Here is a 16,113-nt window from a genome sequence, read left to right on the forward strand (position 1 = left end):
ACATTCTGAATGGGGAAAAAGACTTATGCAAGTATTATTAACAACAAAAGTGGTTTTTGGGGGGCTGGAAAGATGGCTCAGTGGTTAAGGGCACTGTCTGCTCTCCCAGAGGTCCTGAGTTCAATTCCCAGCAACCACACGGTGGCTCACAACCATCTATAGTGAGATCTGGCGCCCTCTTCTGGCCTGCAGGTGTACACGCAGGCAGAGCATTCTATATATAATAAACAAATCTTTACTTAAAAAAAAACAAAACAAAACAAAAGTGGTTTTGAAAGTTCAATAATGCCATGTCACTAATAATAACGTTTTTTCCCTACATGAACGTGGCGTGTTAAAAGATGCTTGTACGTGTCAGTAGTCACCATCCAACATGGGATAAATGACTGTCCAGTGGACAGTTCTGTCGATGGACATCGACGTGGTCCTCAGTCACATATTTTCCTTTTAGATAACAGGGACACTGAAGCCTGCACGGTCCAGACCAGCTGGCTCTCTGAAAACGGATGTAAATTACACACGTCTAAAACCAACCGATTCCTTAGTTCAGTCTTTTCACATTTATCATGGTCCCTACCAGAGCTCAGCGCGGCGGGATCCTACTCAGTGGGCCTCGGGCAAAGGCGTAATCACGTCAGTTACATCTCGATCGGATCTCTTTGCGCTGCGTTGTGCGACTTAGGCTCCTCTGTCCGCGCCGCCCGCACAACCCGGAAGCACCTTCTGACCCATGGAGGGAGCCCCCCCGTTTTAGGAGCGCGCCCCTGTGGGAACTCCCACAATCCACTGGGCCCAGCTCCCCAGATGGGCTGGCCCGAGTTGCATGCCGGGAACTCCCTTCAAGCGCCAAGCTTCTCCCGGGTAGGGCGGCTCCGCTGGCGGCGACTGTATTTCCCAGGAGACACCGCGCCGGAAGTAGCGGAGACGTTTTTTTTTTTTTGGTGTCCCGGGTCCCACTGATGCGGAATCAATCTGAATTATTCTGGTGAAAGGAAGACTTTTCAGGTTGGCTTGAGCCTCCACATAGTAAGGCGAGAGCCAGCGGGCTGGGTGTGGTCGTGGGCGGTGGGGCGGGGTGGGCGCATGCTGGCGTGCGTGTGGGTGTGTCTGTCAGTCTGTCTGTCTGTCTGTCTGCCTGTCTGTCTGTCTGTCAGTCTGTCTGTCTGTCTGCCTGCCTGTCAGTCTGTCTGTCTGTCTGTCTGTCTGTCTGTCAGTCTGTCTGTCTGTGCACACTTTGCCCTCTTCCGCATCATGTGTGTGACCGTGTCGGTCGCTTTCCGCCCCTGCTCGCTCTCAGGGCCGCAGGGCCCGAGGCAGAGGACTGAGCTGCAGTAAGGAGAGCCCGGGCGCGGGGGCTGATGGGAAGCTGTCCCCGGGGTGCAGCCTGGGGCTCGGGGCGAGCGTTCTGGGGCCGGAAGCGGCTCCGAGGGCCGCCTAGGCGGGCAGCTGCTGTGGAGCCCGTGACTTGGTCAGAGCTCTAGGCGTGGTGATGCTGTGGGGCGTGAGGGAAGCGCTCGCCGGGGATGCGCTCAGAGACGGCCTGGGAGCTCAGGCTTGCTCAGGAGGGGGCTGCACCGGGATGAGGTCGTCTCAGCGACACAGCTGAGATCCGAGAGCGAGTTTGCTCTGTCTTTCAGCTTGAGAAACGAGGTTTCAGGTTTAGAATATAGAATTGTCAGTAACTGAAGGAGGGACGTGCAAAGAGATTTTTTTTTTTTTTTTTTTTTTTTTTTTTTTTTTGCAAAGAGATTTTAATCCAACAACATGGCTACTCTGGCTGGAATCCAGACAGTCCCTATCACGCCCCGTAAGTGTCTTGGGCGCCTTTTATACACATCTCTAATTCTAAACAATGAAGGCAGAGTTCGTTTGTAGAAGGAAGCATGTTTGAAAGCGACATCTAATTGAGAGACAAAGTGATGAATCGGAGAACTGTTTGACAGGATGAGTCACATAGGGCAAGCCCAACTCTTACGAGAAGAGACAGGAAAAAGTGCCCTTAGGAGAGGGAGCAGCCCAGTTTTACCAGGACAGTTGTACAGACACAGGTTGCAGAGAGAACACAAGCTAGACACAGGCGAAGGCAAGACCTGGAAAATGAGAAGGAGCCAGAAGACTAGATAGAACATGTTAGTCTGAGACCAACCGCAGCAATTCAGTTAGAGCGCGAGAGAAGCAAGGTTGAGTCAGTCATCTGGGAAGAGGAGTTTGAGGCAGAACAGCTGAGTTGAACCAGCCAGCCAGAGCTTAGAAAAAAAGGTCACAGGCTGAAAACATTCTAGGCCTAGATTAGATTGTATGGAGGCTAGAAGCTTCCAGCACTACCCCTAGGTTAGCAGACAGAGGGAGAAAGCCTCTGAGACAACAATTACATCAGGTGAATAAAAGTTAACTTTTTCAGGTACGTGCCAATAAAAACCTCCATCATTGTGACCCTTGCGTTGTTTCTTCTCTTTCCACTTAGTGCTCACGTCATTCTTTCAATAATCCTTGACATCTTCTTTCTGTGATCAACCCCCTTTCCCAGGATTTTTACATAGATAGGACCTTTTTTTGTTTTGTTTTGTTTTGTTATTGTGTTCAGTATGATATTTTGGAGGCTTGTGTTACTATGCTGTAACGCTTTTGTAGTGAGTACACTTTCCTGTCTTTTCTCTTAGTCTTTTCAAAGCAGTTAATCATAGTCCCCGTGTTTCATGACATAGGAACTTCTGTTGTGTGGCTGAGCTGGTGTAGTCTGTGGTCAGCGTCTTCCCAGCTCTCTTCCATACAGATCCACGTCTCCTGCTGTCACCCACGAGGCTGCACACCCAGCCTCAGCCAGTCAACCCCCAGGAACCGTCATATTTTACTTCTCGCTGGGAGAGAACAGTTTCAGATTCTACTTGAGTGACATTGTGGGTATTTGTCTTTTTGCTGAAAGATTAAACAAAATTACTTTTCTTCAAAATTATGTGTCCATGGAGCAAAGGTAGCCAGCAGTAATAGGATCTCCTGGAGCTCGGGTTATACAGGCTTTGTGACCGGTCAGGACACTGAACTCCTGTCCTCTGGAAAAGCCAAACCAGCTCTCAGGCTCTGAGGCACTCTTCCAGCCGCAGCCTTTGTCTTCTGCTCTTTAGCTTATTCCACGTGTTACTCCCCGTGTTCACCCTTATTGTAGTAAATGGTTGGATGTTACTGCACTTTGTCCTGAGCCGCATTCTACACGTGCCTTATCCGCTCACAGCGCCCGCCCCCGTGAGCTGCGTATCATGCCGTGTAAATCATCCTGGAATGCAAGCAGCAGTGTAAATATCTCTTGGAAATGTATAAAAATGTACAAAAACTCATAGAAACACACAAACGTGTGGAGGGGATGACTCAGTGGGTACGGCGCTTGCAAACATGCAACTGTGCAACGCCAGATGCAGCCGTGCACGTCTGCAATCCCAGCCCTCCTATGGCAGGATGGGAGGTGCAGACAAGAGAGTCCCTGCGAGGCTGGCTAGCCTGGTGTATGCAGAGGCAGGAGGGCAGGAAATGAAAGAAGGGAAACTTGTTTGTGAATTTCACGTGGAGAGGAAATAGTGTAATTTCATAAGATTCTCAGATGTGTACCTGGGAGCTGGGCGTGGCTCTGATGTCAGCATGGGAGATGGAGGAAGGAGCATTGGGAGTTCAGGGTCAGCCTGGGATACACAGGATTCTGTCTCAAAAACCAACTAAACAAACAATCCCAGAGTGTATTGAACCAAGTCGTAGGCCTGGTGGCTAGAGCGCTGGTTCCCATTTGGTGCTGGCCGCTCCCTGGTGCAGGGTCTTGGGGCGTTGTGAGGCTGTGTGCGCTGCTCAGGTCTTGTGAGAAGAGGCTGAATGCTGCTGAGGTAGAACAGAGCACAGAGTGTCCTCCCGCACACGCCAAGACAGAGCGATGGTGTCCGCAGTGCTGGGGGTGAGAAACCCAGTTCTAGATGCAAAAGACCTAAGACCCCTGGAATGAATATAAAATTATTTTGTGCACAATATCCCATACTATGGAAGGGGGAAAACAAATCATATTCATCTCCTGTGACAGCATGCTTTATAGCTAGTTATCTTCATCAGTGATCACGGTTTAATTGACACGACATAAGCTGTGATCATAAATGACAAAGGTGCTCAGGAAAGTTCCACGGTGTGCGATCCCATTTACTAAAGTGGGCATGGAATGCTGGGCACTGCCTGACACTGCGGCTGCAGCCCCTCCAGCCTCGCTGTGCCTCAGCCCTGAGCTGCCATGCGATGCTGTGAGCCCCGTCAGCCTTGCTAGGTGGGATCCAGTTGGAAGGTCTCCTCACAGGAGGAGGAGAGGCCCAGCCCTAGGCCTGGCTGGATCTCAGGGTGAAGATGGGCTCCTCTGCTGGCCTCTTCTGCAGGACCTCCAAGGCAGCCGTGCTGATGGCTGCTCTCTACACTGAGCCTTGTGCACTGGGCTGTCTGGGTTAGGAGAGGATCGGCTTTGTGTGGCTCCTGTCTGCTTCTAGTTTGTGTGAGGGAGGCTATGAGTGGTGAGAGGAGACAGTGAGTGGGGATGCTCGAGAAATAAAGAGGTCGATGACATCATCCTGACAGGAGCCAGTCCGGGAACAGCAAGTCATAATCCAACAAGAGGCTTTCTTTCTGTCCCCAGGGAGGAAGCCTGAAGATGGCCGGCTCCAATTGTCACGACACGGTCTGTGTAAGTTGTCGCTTCTGCCTTTGACACAGGGGGACTTCCAGGTTAGGTGACTCCTTCCTGTCTTGTTCTCCGGAAGCTTCCCAAGGCTTTGAAATCCTCCAGCCCTGTCTGCCCCTTACAGTGAGGTTGGAAGGTCAGAGCACTTCCTGTTTGTGCCTCTTTCCAGCTGCTCCTGGGGTTTTCTTTGACTGCATTCCTCCTCATGTGCTGTCTGCTGGGTCTGTGGTCGGGAGGACTGTAGTTGCAGGGGAGGCCTCAGTCCCACAGGGAAGCAGGCTTTGGGGTGTCAGGACTTTGAGGTGATGGTCTCCAGGGAAGTCTGCTTGACATCTCTGGTGTTTTCTGGCTGATGACCCAGGGTGTGAGAGTGACTGTCTTCAGTGCATGTGTGTGACCAGGTGACCTGCTTGAGGAGGCTGAGGAGAGCGTTCAGTGACCAGAGGGAAAGGTCATCCAGGCTGTGATAGGGAGGTGATGGTAGTCTGCAGACTAGGGAGACCTGAGGCACACTGACCACCTTCAATTTTTTTTTTTAAATGACAAAAAAAAAAAAAAAAAAAGTTAAACCTGCCAGGCAGTAATGGAACTTGCCTTTAATCCCAGCACTTGGGAGGCAGAGGCAGGTGAATCTGAGTTCAAGGCCAGCCTGGTCTAAAGAGTGAGTTCCAGAACAGTCAGACACAGACACAAACACAGATACAGAGAAACCCCATCTTGAAAACAACAACAACAACAACAGCAACAAAAAGGTTAAACCTAATATGTAGGCGATATGGATTTGTGTATACATAGTAATCTTATGGACTCTTATGTAGTGTATACAATTATTCTCATGACAAAAATCTTAATGATATCATGGGACGCTATAATAAACTCAGGGACTCACACTTAGGTATTTTACACGGAGCCTGGGTGACATTTCTCTTTTGTGGGGTGTACCTTGAAGGAGGTGCAGGAGTGGACATGCACGTTTATTGGGTGTGCAGGGCGGCACAGTCATCCGTTATGGGGAGCTCCCACAGCCTTGAGCGTTTCCTTCTGGCTCCTTTCCCACTCTTCAGCCCTTCCCTTCTGTGTTTCCGTCTTGAAAGTGTCCCCATTTCACTGTCCCTGTGTTTGTGGTTTCAGGGGTCAGTGACGTTCAGGGATGTGGCTGTTGACTTCTCCCAGGAGGAGTGGGCCTGCCTGGATGCCACTCAGAGGGTCTTATACAGGGACATGATGCTGGAGACCTACAGCCACCTCGTCACAGTGGGTAAGGCATCTGTCCCCGTGAGTGGGGGATGCGTCCTCCACACTGTCTGCTTTCCTCACTCTGAACTAGAAGGCAGTGCCATCTTTCCAGCGGAGGCAGAAGCTAGGTTTGATGGCTGATTCCTGTCATTGCTTCACTCAGAAGGCTGGGGCAGGAGGATTGCTGTGAGTGCATCACCCTCAGATACATACTGAGATCCAGGCTAGCTCAGTGGACAGGGTGAGGCCTCATTTCAAACAAAACAGGGCAAACAAAGAAATGGAATATAACGGAGATGAATCCATAAGTAGAATCAGGGTTAGAGAAATAGCCTGGTGCTTAGGAGAGCCAACTGCTCTTGCAGAGGACCCAGGGTCCGTTCCCAGCACTGCAGGGTGGCTGACAGCCGTGTGTAACTGCAGTCTCAGGGGATCTGACGCCTCCCTCTGGCCTCCATGGGCAGCATGCGTGTGTGTGATGCTTAGTCATACATGCAGACACATCCTCATACATACGTAAAATGGATTTTAATCAATAGAAGTGGTAGCTGAATTCCTCCTTCCACCCAGTGACATCATGTGAGATTTGTTGGGTTGAAAATAGTTACGTCGTGAAGCCCCCGCCGTTGCCCCCCTTTGTTGGTCCTCTCAGTGAGCTCTGCGTTCAGTGAGAGACCCTGTCTCAAACACTAAAGTAAAGAGCAATCAAAGAAGTCGCCCAGCCGGGCATGGTGGCGCACGCCTTTAATCCCAGCACTCGGGAGGCAGAGGCAGGCGGATCGATGTGAGTTCGAGGCCAGCCTGGTCTACAAAGTGAGTCCAGGATGGCCAAGGCTACACAGAGAAACCCTGTCTCGAAAAACCAAAAAAAAACAAAACAAAAAAAAAAACAAAGAAGTCGCCTAACCCTGGTCTCTGCCCTATACACACAGGCATGCATGCGCTCCTACACACATGTGCACACACCCTCATGAACACATAGGTACACTGTACATATACAGCTAAATAAAAGAGCCCTTATGGTTGACCAATGAGTCAATAGAGTTGATTCCAAACAGCTTTTGGTGAACACTTTTTTTACCTTCATTGTAGTGGAAGTTTAGGAAGTAAAAATGTAAAAGTCCCCCCCCCCTTAAGGTTTTTTGAGACAGACTTTCTCTGTGTAGCCCTGGCTGTCCTAGACTTGCTTTGTAGACCAGGCTGGCCTCGAACTCACCGTCCGCCTCTGCATCCTGAGTGCTGGGATTAAAGGCGTGCGTCACCATGCCGGGCTATAAGTTTGTCTTTTTCATTGAGCCAATCTGTGAGCATGAGGTGTAACTGTGACAAAGACAGCATTCATAACCACAGCGGTAACAGTTACGTGGCTGGGGATGCTACGCAGTGGTAGAGCACTTCCCAGCATGCTCAGGGCCCTCGTTCCATCCCCTCCATTACTCCATTTAAAAATGGAAATGTAAAAAGTAATGACTTTGTGTTAGTCTACATCAGACAATCTCCAAACTATTTGAATATAGTGTTTAATGTTGATATCAACCCTTTCCAATAGACATCATTGGCTCAGTCCCAATTATTTTCTGTGATTATTACTAATTCTGTGTTTCCGAGGCCAGGTCTCCCACAGAGCAGGCTGACTGGACCTGCTGTGAAGCTGATTTAGCCCGGAGCTTCCCATCTGCCTGCTTTGACCCTTCAAGTGACCATGAGTGTGCGCCGCCACGCCGAGTCCTCAGATGGGAAAATTGAGCATGGAAACTCATGGGGCTTGCTTAAATAAATGGCATTATTAGTGAGCTGCAGAGATGGGGTTTATACTAGACAGTACAGCCTAAGGGTTCATGGTCTCACTTTCCTCTTTAGTGACAAGCCCCCACCTGCATTTAAATGACATTAAAACCCTAATCTGAAAGAGATGGCTTCTTACCCACGTTCCATTTTTTTTTCCTCCTTTTCTGAAGTCTTCTGTATTATTTTTTGCTTTTGGTTTTGTTTTCTGAGACGAAGGTCTTGCTGTCCAGCCCAGATGGCCTGCTCATTCCCCCAGTGCTGGGCTCACAGGCACGATCCACTGTGCCAAGCTGTATAGACCTTTATATTAAATAAGTCTGTATTTTAAAACGCTGCATAGGCAGGGCATGGTGGCACACACCTTCAGTCCAGCATTTGGGAGGCAGAGGCAGGCAGATCCAGGAAGTTCGAGGCCAACCTGGTCTACATACCACCTTCCTGGTCATCCTGGGTTAATCAGAGAGATGAGTCTGAAAAAAGAAAAGTCGTAACCCTGTGCCACTTTCTCTTTCTTTGAAGTGGGAAGCTGCGTTTCCAAGCCAGAGCTGATCGCCTTGTTAGAGCAGGGCAAAGAGCCCTGGATGGTTGTGAGGGAAGAAGCAGACAGGCCGCGCCCAGGTGAGTAGGTGTGAGCTGAGACTCCAGCATTGCCAGCCGCAGCGCGTGCTCAGAGGCCCACACAGCGGCCCCTGGATGGGACAAACTTCCTTCAGCTCCCAGGGCCTGTGGGAAACGCGCCTGAGCCCTGGGGAGGAGGTCAGGTCATGTATGTATGTATGTATGTATCTTTATTTATTTATTTGGTTTTTCAAGACAGGGTTCCTGTGTGTAGCCCTGGATGTCTTGGACATCCATCTGTAGACTTGGCTGGCCTTGAAAGTCACAGAGATCCACCTGCTTCTGCCTCCTGAGTTCAGTGTTAAAGCCAGCACTAACTGGCGGGATTGTTTTTCTCTATGATCTTGTTGAAAATATTTCCTGTGTCTCTTTCTTCTGTTCTTACTCCTAGATTTGGTCTTTTCATTGTGTACCAGATTTTCTGGATGATTTGCACAGGGTTTTTTTTTTTTTTTTTTTTTTAAAGATTTACCACTTTCTTTGAGCAAGGGTATTTATTTGTTCTATTGTGTCTTCAAAGAGATTTTCTCTCCCATCTGTTTTTAAAATTAATGTTTTTTACATTTACTTTTATATTATTACACATATATAAAATCAACTACATACAGCAAGAAGAACTGTGAAACAATCAGGAATTATATAAATGTTACATTCATACTGTTTTGGCTATTTATATCTAGCAACTTGAAGAAGACATCTTTCCTGCTTGGTGAGTCTAAGACTCTGAATGTAAATCAATATCTGTCATATCTCAGTGCCTCACATTTGACCATGTCCCCTGGAGGGGGAGACCTGGTGGCACTCAGAGGAAGGACAGCAAGTAGCCAAGAAGAGACTTGATACCCTATGAGAATATACAGGGGGAGGTAATCCCCCTCAGGAACAGTCATAGGGGAGGGGAATAATGGGAAAATGGGGGGGGGGAAGGAATGGGAGGATACAAGGGATGGGATAAACATTGAGATGTAACAAGAATAAATTAATAAAATAAAAAAAAGGGAAAAAAATATCTATCATATCTCATCTCTGTCAACTGAAAACACCTGTCTAGACCTAAAATCCTGTCCAGTCCGATTCATGTTCAATGTCAGGTTCTTTTGTTCTAAAAACATATAATTTCTCACAAGCATTATATAGTCCTGAAACTATAAATGGATGAGGTGTGCAGGACGCACAGAACAGTTAAGGCTGCTTCTCTGCTCTCTGAGCAGAAGAAAGACACCTGTAAATCTTCATTCATGCCATAGGAAGAATGGCAGCTAATCCTAAACCACAGGGAACCTGTGACCAGCAAGAAGCACTGTCTCTGCACAGACACTCATGTCTCAGCCAGCCTCCGAGCTGTTCCCGTGTAGTGGGATTAGCAGTACAAGGTGCCTGCTTGTTCTGCAGTTTAAATTCTTTACACCCTGATTGTAGCCCCCTCCTTCATCACCTCCCAGTCCCACCTCCTCCCCTAGCCCTCAGAAAGTGGAGCCCCCCTCCCCTAACATCTAACCTCAGCCCATCAAGTCTCATCTGTACTACCTTCATCCTCTTCCTCAATGGCCTGGCAAGGCCGCCCAGCCAGGGGGAAGTGATCAGCATTGGTGTATTTACACAATGGAAGACTATTCAGCTATTAAAAACAAGGAAATCTTGAAATTTGCAGGCAAATGGATGGAACTGGAAAAGATGGTCCTGAGTGAGTAACCCAGACCCAGAAAGACACACATGGTATACACTCACTTATAAGGGGGTATTAGCCCAACACAGATGTCCTCTGTTGTATTGTGTTGATGAGGCTTGCCTCTGATGCTCTGTTCCAATTCCTAAGCATTTTGTTTTCAGAATTATCTCAGTTTTGGTTTTCTTAACTGATTCTATTTATGCTTTGAGGTCTTGAACTGTTTCATTCATTTCTTTCACTGTCTGTGTTTCCCTAGATTTCTTTAAGGATCGTTTTTCCTCTGTAATCACTTCTATCACATTTGTACAAGCTGCCTTAATGCTTTCCTTGTGCTTCAGGTCTGCCGCAACCCTCAGGGCCTGCTGTGGTAGACTTGCTGGACTCTAGTGCGGACGCGCTGTCCTAGCTTTTATTGTGTTTTTTGTGGTGGCCTTTAGGCATCTGCGTTTGGGAAGAGTACAATTCTAAATGCTGATATCTGGTCTTGTCCTCGTTAGGTGTGTCTTTTGTTCCTTGGTCTCTGTGCCCTCTCTGGTTCTTAGGAGAGTCGTGGTTGCTATGTGTTGCTTGGTAGGAAATTGTTGTGGGACTCTAATAAGTGTGGCCACCGGGAGTTCCGGTAGAATGTGTTTCTAGGTGTTGGGAGCTGACGCTTAGGAGTGGAGGTGGGCTGGGGGGCCAGTTTTGAGTTGTCCACAGGAAGGAGGAAAGCAGCTGCTCTACTAGGGTCTGCTTAGTCCCCTGGGCACAGTGGGGAGGGCAGCGTGGGGAGGGCAGCGTGAGGAGGGCAGCGTGAGGAGGGCAGCGTGGGGCGGGCAGCGTGGGGCGGGCAGCGTGGGGAGGGCAGCGTGGGGAGGGCAGCGTGGGGAGGGCAGCGTGGGGCGGGCAGCGTGGGGCGGGCAGCGTGGGGAGGGCAGCGTGGGGCGGGCAGCGTGGGGAGGGCAGCGTGAGGAAGGCAGCGTGAGGCGGGCCCACAGAAAGTCTGCTGCAGAGCTGGGCTTGAAAGTGGGCAATGGACCAGGAAGGACAGAGGAAGAGGTGGAGATCGGCAGTTGGCGTCCTTGTTTCACTGACCAGACTGACCTTTGGGTTTTCAGGGAGTGCATGTTGGAGTTGGGGGCTGGGTTAAAGCGGAGAAAAGGAAGTTTGGAGGTGCTTATCTGGGTGATTGATGGGCCAGATGGGGCGAGAATGAAGGAGGGGCCAAGCAGGCGGTGTGCTACAGAGCTGGGGATGAGACTGTGGGATTGGATTTGGAGGGCAGGAGGGATAGGTAAAGATCTGCAGTTAGCCTGCCTGTTTCCCTGGTTGGACATCCTGTCTTCTTAAAAAGTCTAATGAATTCTGTCCTGTTTCTTTCTGTTTTTGTAGCTTGTTTTTGGTTTTCTCACAGAGTGTCACTAAGCTAAGCTGGCCTGAGACTCATGTAACGTTGTGTGGCCCCTGCCACCGGCCTCTCTTTGATGACATTCTAATTGTACACAGCCACCACCTTTCTTTTTAAAACAATTCCACCTTCAGGCCGGCTTTCTTACAGCATGACAGATATTATGTATTTGTGTGGTCTGCTTTTTGTTTCTCATGATTGGTTCAAAAACATTTAACAAAGTGTATGTGTTAGGATGAAGTGACAAGGTGTGGGTGCCTCTGGCAAGCCTGTGATGGGTGCATGGTTAAGAAATTATACCACACTATAGATAGAGGGTAAGAGGGTCATTTTGGGGTGGGGTGTAGTGTGATTTATCTTGTGCGCCTGGCCCTTTAAAGGGTCCGCAATTGCCACTCAACTGGGCTGCTCTGCTCACTTGTTCCCGGGGCTGTGTGCATCAGTCCCCAGGGACTAGGGAGCAGGAGTGGTGAACTGGGGGCTCCACGGCTTGTGAGCACGGACAGAAAGGATCTTCCGGGATCCGCTGCGGGAAGGCAGATCAATTCTGTTTGGGGTGAGGGATGGTTATATAGAATTTTGAGGAGTGGGCGAGGAGATCCAGTGTGGGTGAATGTCATTGGCTGCAGGGCTGAGGTGCTGAGACGCCTCACTGGGATGGAGAGGAATCCCAGGGCTTATTGAGCAGTTTCTATCAGGAGAAAGAGAGTTGAATATGTAGTTTCCCTCAAGGCTTTCTGACATTTCTCAGGTAGAGGCTGTGGGGATTTGGGCTCCTCGGGTCAGGCAGAGACGAGGGAGCCCTGCTGACAACGGGGGTCCATCATTTTGCGAAGCTCAGAGCTGTGCGGTCATGAAGACTGCAGTATTAGCCGCGGCCGCCAGCACTGGTCTTTAAGAATTCTTAGCCATTAGAACAACTTGACTCTATGACTTTGAGTGTAGGATATAGAAAAAAAAAAGCCAGCAGAAGCAGAGAACTGCTAGGAGACAGACGAGCCAGGAGAAGCCGAGCTGAGCACATAGGCTCCCACAGACGTTATGGTTCAGAGGAAAGCGGGAGCAGGGACTGTTTAAGCACGCTGGGGAGCTGAGTGAGGGGCAGTCAGGAGAAACGTTTGAAGGAGCTGGGCTGGACACAGGGGAATGGTTGGGAAAGAAATTAGATATCATGGCTCCCCCCCCCCCCATCTGTCCTTTTTTCTCTCCTATCTAGTGTTAGAGGGCAAAATGGGGGGGGGGGTAAAGGGTGGAGAAATAAGAACCCATAAAGTAGCAAAGACCACCTACTGTGGGAGAGTGACCAGCTGTCTCACAGTGGGGACATCAGAGAGAGTGGCAGAGAGCAGGACAGAGAAAATGAACCAGACAGAGAAGGGGGAGGGAGAGGGAGCGACCTGGGGTGGCTGGGGACTTTTATGCACTGCACCTGGCACAGCTGGCTTGCCTGGCGGCTGCGGGGCTGCAAGTGACAATGTAAGCTGCTGCTGCTGCAGCCAGGTCCCTGAAGGCTGGCTGGCAGAAATGTTGGATTGCTACCTGTGTGTTCTGAGTTGTGTGCGAATAAAAGCCCCTAGGCTTACCTCAGTGCAGTTGTCATCTCATTAAGCAGACTGTGTAGCTGGACTTTCGGCTACTTTATTTATTTGTTTGTTTGTTTTTTCTAACCCCCTTCTCCACCTTTGCTCCTCCCTCCACAGCACCAGGAAAGCGGGAAAGAGAGCTGGCTGGGGGGGCGGGCGCAGGGAGAAGCCATTGGTGGTGTCATACTTCCTCCTACTGATCAGAGCCATTGGGTTTCTGGGGGCAAGTTTGATGTGGCCCTTCTGGCTGTCCAGTGTGGCCCTTCTGGCTGTCCAGCGTGGCCCTTCCGGCTGTCCAGTGTGGCCCTTCCGGCTGTCCAGTGTGGCCCTTCTGGCTGTCCAGCGTGGCCCTTCTGGCTGTCCAGCGTGGCCCTTCTGGCTGTCCAGTGTGGTCCTTCTGGCTGTCCAGTGTGGCCCTTCCGGCTGTCCAGTGTGGCCCTTCTGGCTGTCCAGCGTGGCCCTTCTGGCTGTCCAGTTTCCCCTAGTCACTGTGCACAGCTACCTGGCAAACTGCAGTGAGAGCAGCAGGAGCAGCAGCGGCCACAGCCTGTCCTGTGCCTCCCCACTTATGCACCTTCTCAAGAGTCCTCAGGATTCCAAATGCCATACTTGCAAAAACTGTCTGAGGCTCACGCCCCTGCCAGAGCAAGAGGCAAATCAAAGTCTGCTGCTGTGGACAGTCTGAGGTAGCCCGCATCTAGCACCTGGGGTTAGAAGGATAGGCCAGGTGTGGGGCACAGACTTTTAATCCCAGCACTTGGGAGGCAGAAGCAGGCATGTCTCTGTGAGTTTGAGGCTAGCCTTGTCTACAGAGTGAGTCCAGGGCAGCCAGGGCTGTTAACACAGAGAAATCTTGTCTCAAAAAACAAAAACAAAACAAAATCTCTATGTTTCTAAAGAAACCAAAACTCTCACTGCAGACAGGTCTTTCCATGTCCGGCCTGCTCTACGGTAAAGAGTCTTGTCTTAGATAAACTAACCTTGTCGCCGCTCTCCTTGCTCCTGTTCAGCTTTGCAGAAATAACTTTACAGTCTGGCCACTCATTTAATGGGTTTTATGTTACAGGAAAGTGTATATATGTGTGTTACTACAAAATAGATGATTCTTGCTTTCTCCTTTTCTTTCAGATTTGGAGGCAGATTATGATGCTGAAACTATATCTCCAGAAAATCATATTTATAATAGAAATTTACCCAAACAAAGCATACAGCAATTAAGTAAAACTTATGACCTCAAAGGCGCTAGTTTTAGTAATGGCCCCAACTGTAGAACATCCAGGGGACCACAGGGCTATCAAGAAGGAGACGCTGATGAAAAGATTAGTAACAGGGAACCAATGGCTCCTCACACCTGCCGGACCCTTACTCACAACATAGGAAAAGCACATGAATGTAAAGAGTGTGGGAAGTGCTTTGGCTGTAGGTCCACCCTCACTCAGCATCAGAGCATTCACACTGGAGAGAAACCCTATGCGTGTGAGGAGTGCGGGAAGGCCTTCAATCGGTTCTCCAACCTTGTTGGTCATAGGATTATGCATGCTGATGTGAAACCCTATGGCTGTAGTGAGTGTGGGAAAGCCTTCAAACGTCGATCAAACCTCGTTCAACATAAAAAAATTCATTCTGGTGAGAGACCCTTTCAGTGTAAGGAGTGTGGAAAGGGCTTCATTGCTCTGGCTCAGCTCACTCGGCACGAGAATGTTCACACTGGAGAGAAGGCATTTGAGTGTGAGGAATGCGGGAAGGCCTTCAGACTCCCCCAACAGCTTGGAAGGCATCAGAAATCTCACAGTGGTGAGAAACCTTTCAAATGTGATGACTGTGGGAAGGCTTTTCATCTTCCCGAGCTGCTTAAGTACCACAAAACCATCCACACAGGCACGAAACCATTTGAGTGCAGGGAGTGCGGGAAGGCCTTCAAGCGTGTGTCCAACCTTGTAGAACATAGAATCATTCATGCTGATGTGAAACCGTATGAGTGTAGTGAGTGTGGGAAAGCCTTCAAACGTCGCAAAAGCCTCCTGCAGCATCAGAAAATTCATTCTGGTGACAGACCCTTTCAGTGTAAGGAGTGTGGGAAGGCCTTCATTGTGCTGACACAGCTGACGCGGCACCAGAGCGTTCACACTGGAGAGAAGGCATTTGAGTGTAAGGAATGCGGGAAGAAATTCAGTACTAGCTCACACCTTGTTCAGCACCAGAGTATTCACACCGGTGAGAAGCCCTTTGAATGTGATGTGTGTGGGAAGGCTTTTCGGCTTCAGGCATGCCTTTCTGAGCATCAGAAAACTCACATTGAAGAGAAACCTTTTAAGTGTAAGCTGTGTGGCTCAGCCTTCAGGCGGAAGTACCAGCTCAGTGAACATCAGAGAATTCATACTGATGAAAAGCCCTATCAGTGCAAGGAATGTGGAGAGCTGTTTCGTCGAAGGTCCAATTTAACTGAACATCTAAGTATTCACAGTGGAACCAAACCCTTCGAGTGTAAAGACTGTGGGAAGTTGTATAGACTTAATAAACTTCTCATTCGTCACCAGAAGTCTCACAGCGGTGAACGACCTTTCGAATGTAAAGACTGTGGAAAGGCTTTTCACCTTCCCAGTGAACTTAATAACCATAAAATTGTCCATACAAGTACAAAACCCTTTGAGTGTAAGGTATGTGGGAAGTCCTTCAAGCGTGAATCCAGCCTTGTTCAACATAGGATTATTCATGCCGGCGTGAGGCCATATAAATGTAACGAGTGTGGGAAAGCTTTTATTCATCACTCAAACCTGCTGCACCATCACAAACTTCACTCTGCCGAGAAGCCCTTTGAGTGTAAGGAGTGTGGCAAGGCCTTCGTTGTCCTGGCATACCTCACTAGGCACCAGAGCATCCACACTGGAGGGAAGTCATTTAAATGTGAGCAGTGTGGGTCAGCCTTCAGACTTAAGTCCCAACTCAGTAAACATCAGAGAACTCACACTGAGGTGGGGCTGTTTGAGTGTGTGGACGGGGGAGAGGGCGTTGTCCATGGAGCAAACCTTCAAGTTCAACATGGAATCCATACTGGTGAGGACGCCTTCCCGTGTAAGGAGTACGGAGAAGCCTTTCAATATCACTACCCATTTTCTTGGACATTTTAGAATTCATC

General features: G+C 49.4%; 1 protein-coding gene across 2 annotated transcripts in view; it reads left to right on the forward strand.

Annotated features, from left to right (window-relative positions):
- Window positions 1-16,113, forward strand: part of LOC127203804 (zinc finger protein 780B-like) — a 60,780-nt gene extending 44,667 nt beyond the window's left edge. Inside the window, exons 1-4 of one of the 2 annotated variants that reach the window (XM_051162676.1) lie at window positions 4,612-4,699; window positions 5,828-5,954; window positions 8,240-8,338; window positions 14,106-16,113. In XM_051162676.1, coding sequence (XP_051018633.1) covers window positions 4,667-4,699; window positions 5,828-5,954; window positions 8,240-8,338; window positions 14,106-16,105 — 2,259 coding nt within the window. In that variant the 5' untranslated portion in view covers window positions 4,612-4,666 and the 3' untranslated portion in view covers window positions 16,106-16,113. Of the gene's footprint in view, window positions 1-4,611; window positions 4,700-5,827; window positions 5,955-8,239; window positions 8,339-14,105 lie in introns of those variants that run through there. The other variant, XM_051162677.1, reaches the window with a different exon arrangement.

The sequence above is a fragment of the Acomys russatus genome, chromosome 19, assembly GCF_903995435.1.
Source record: "Acomys russatus chromosome 19, mAcoRus1.1, whole genome shotgun sequence".
In the NCBI taxonomy this organism is placed as follows: Eukaryota; Metazoa; Chordata; class Mammalia; order Rodentia; family Muridae; genus Acomys; species Acomys russatus.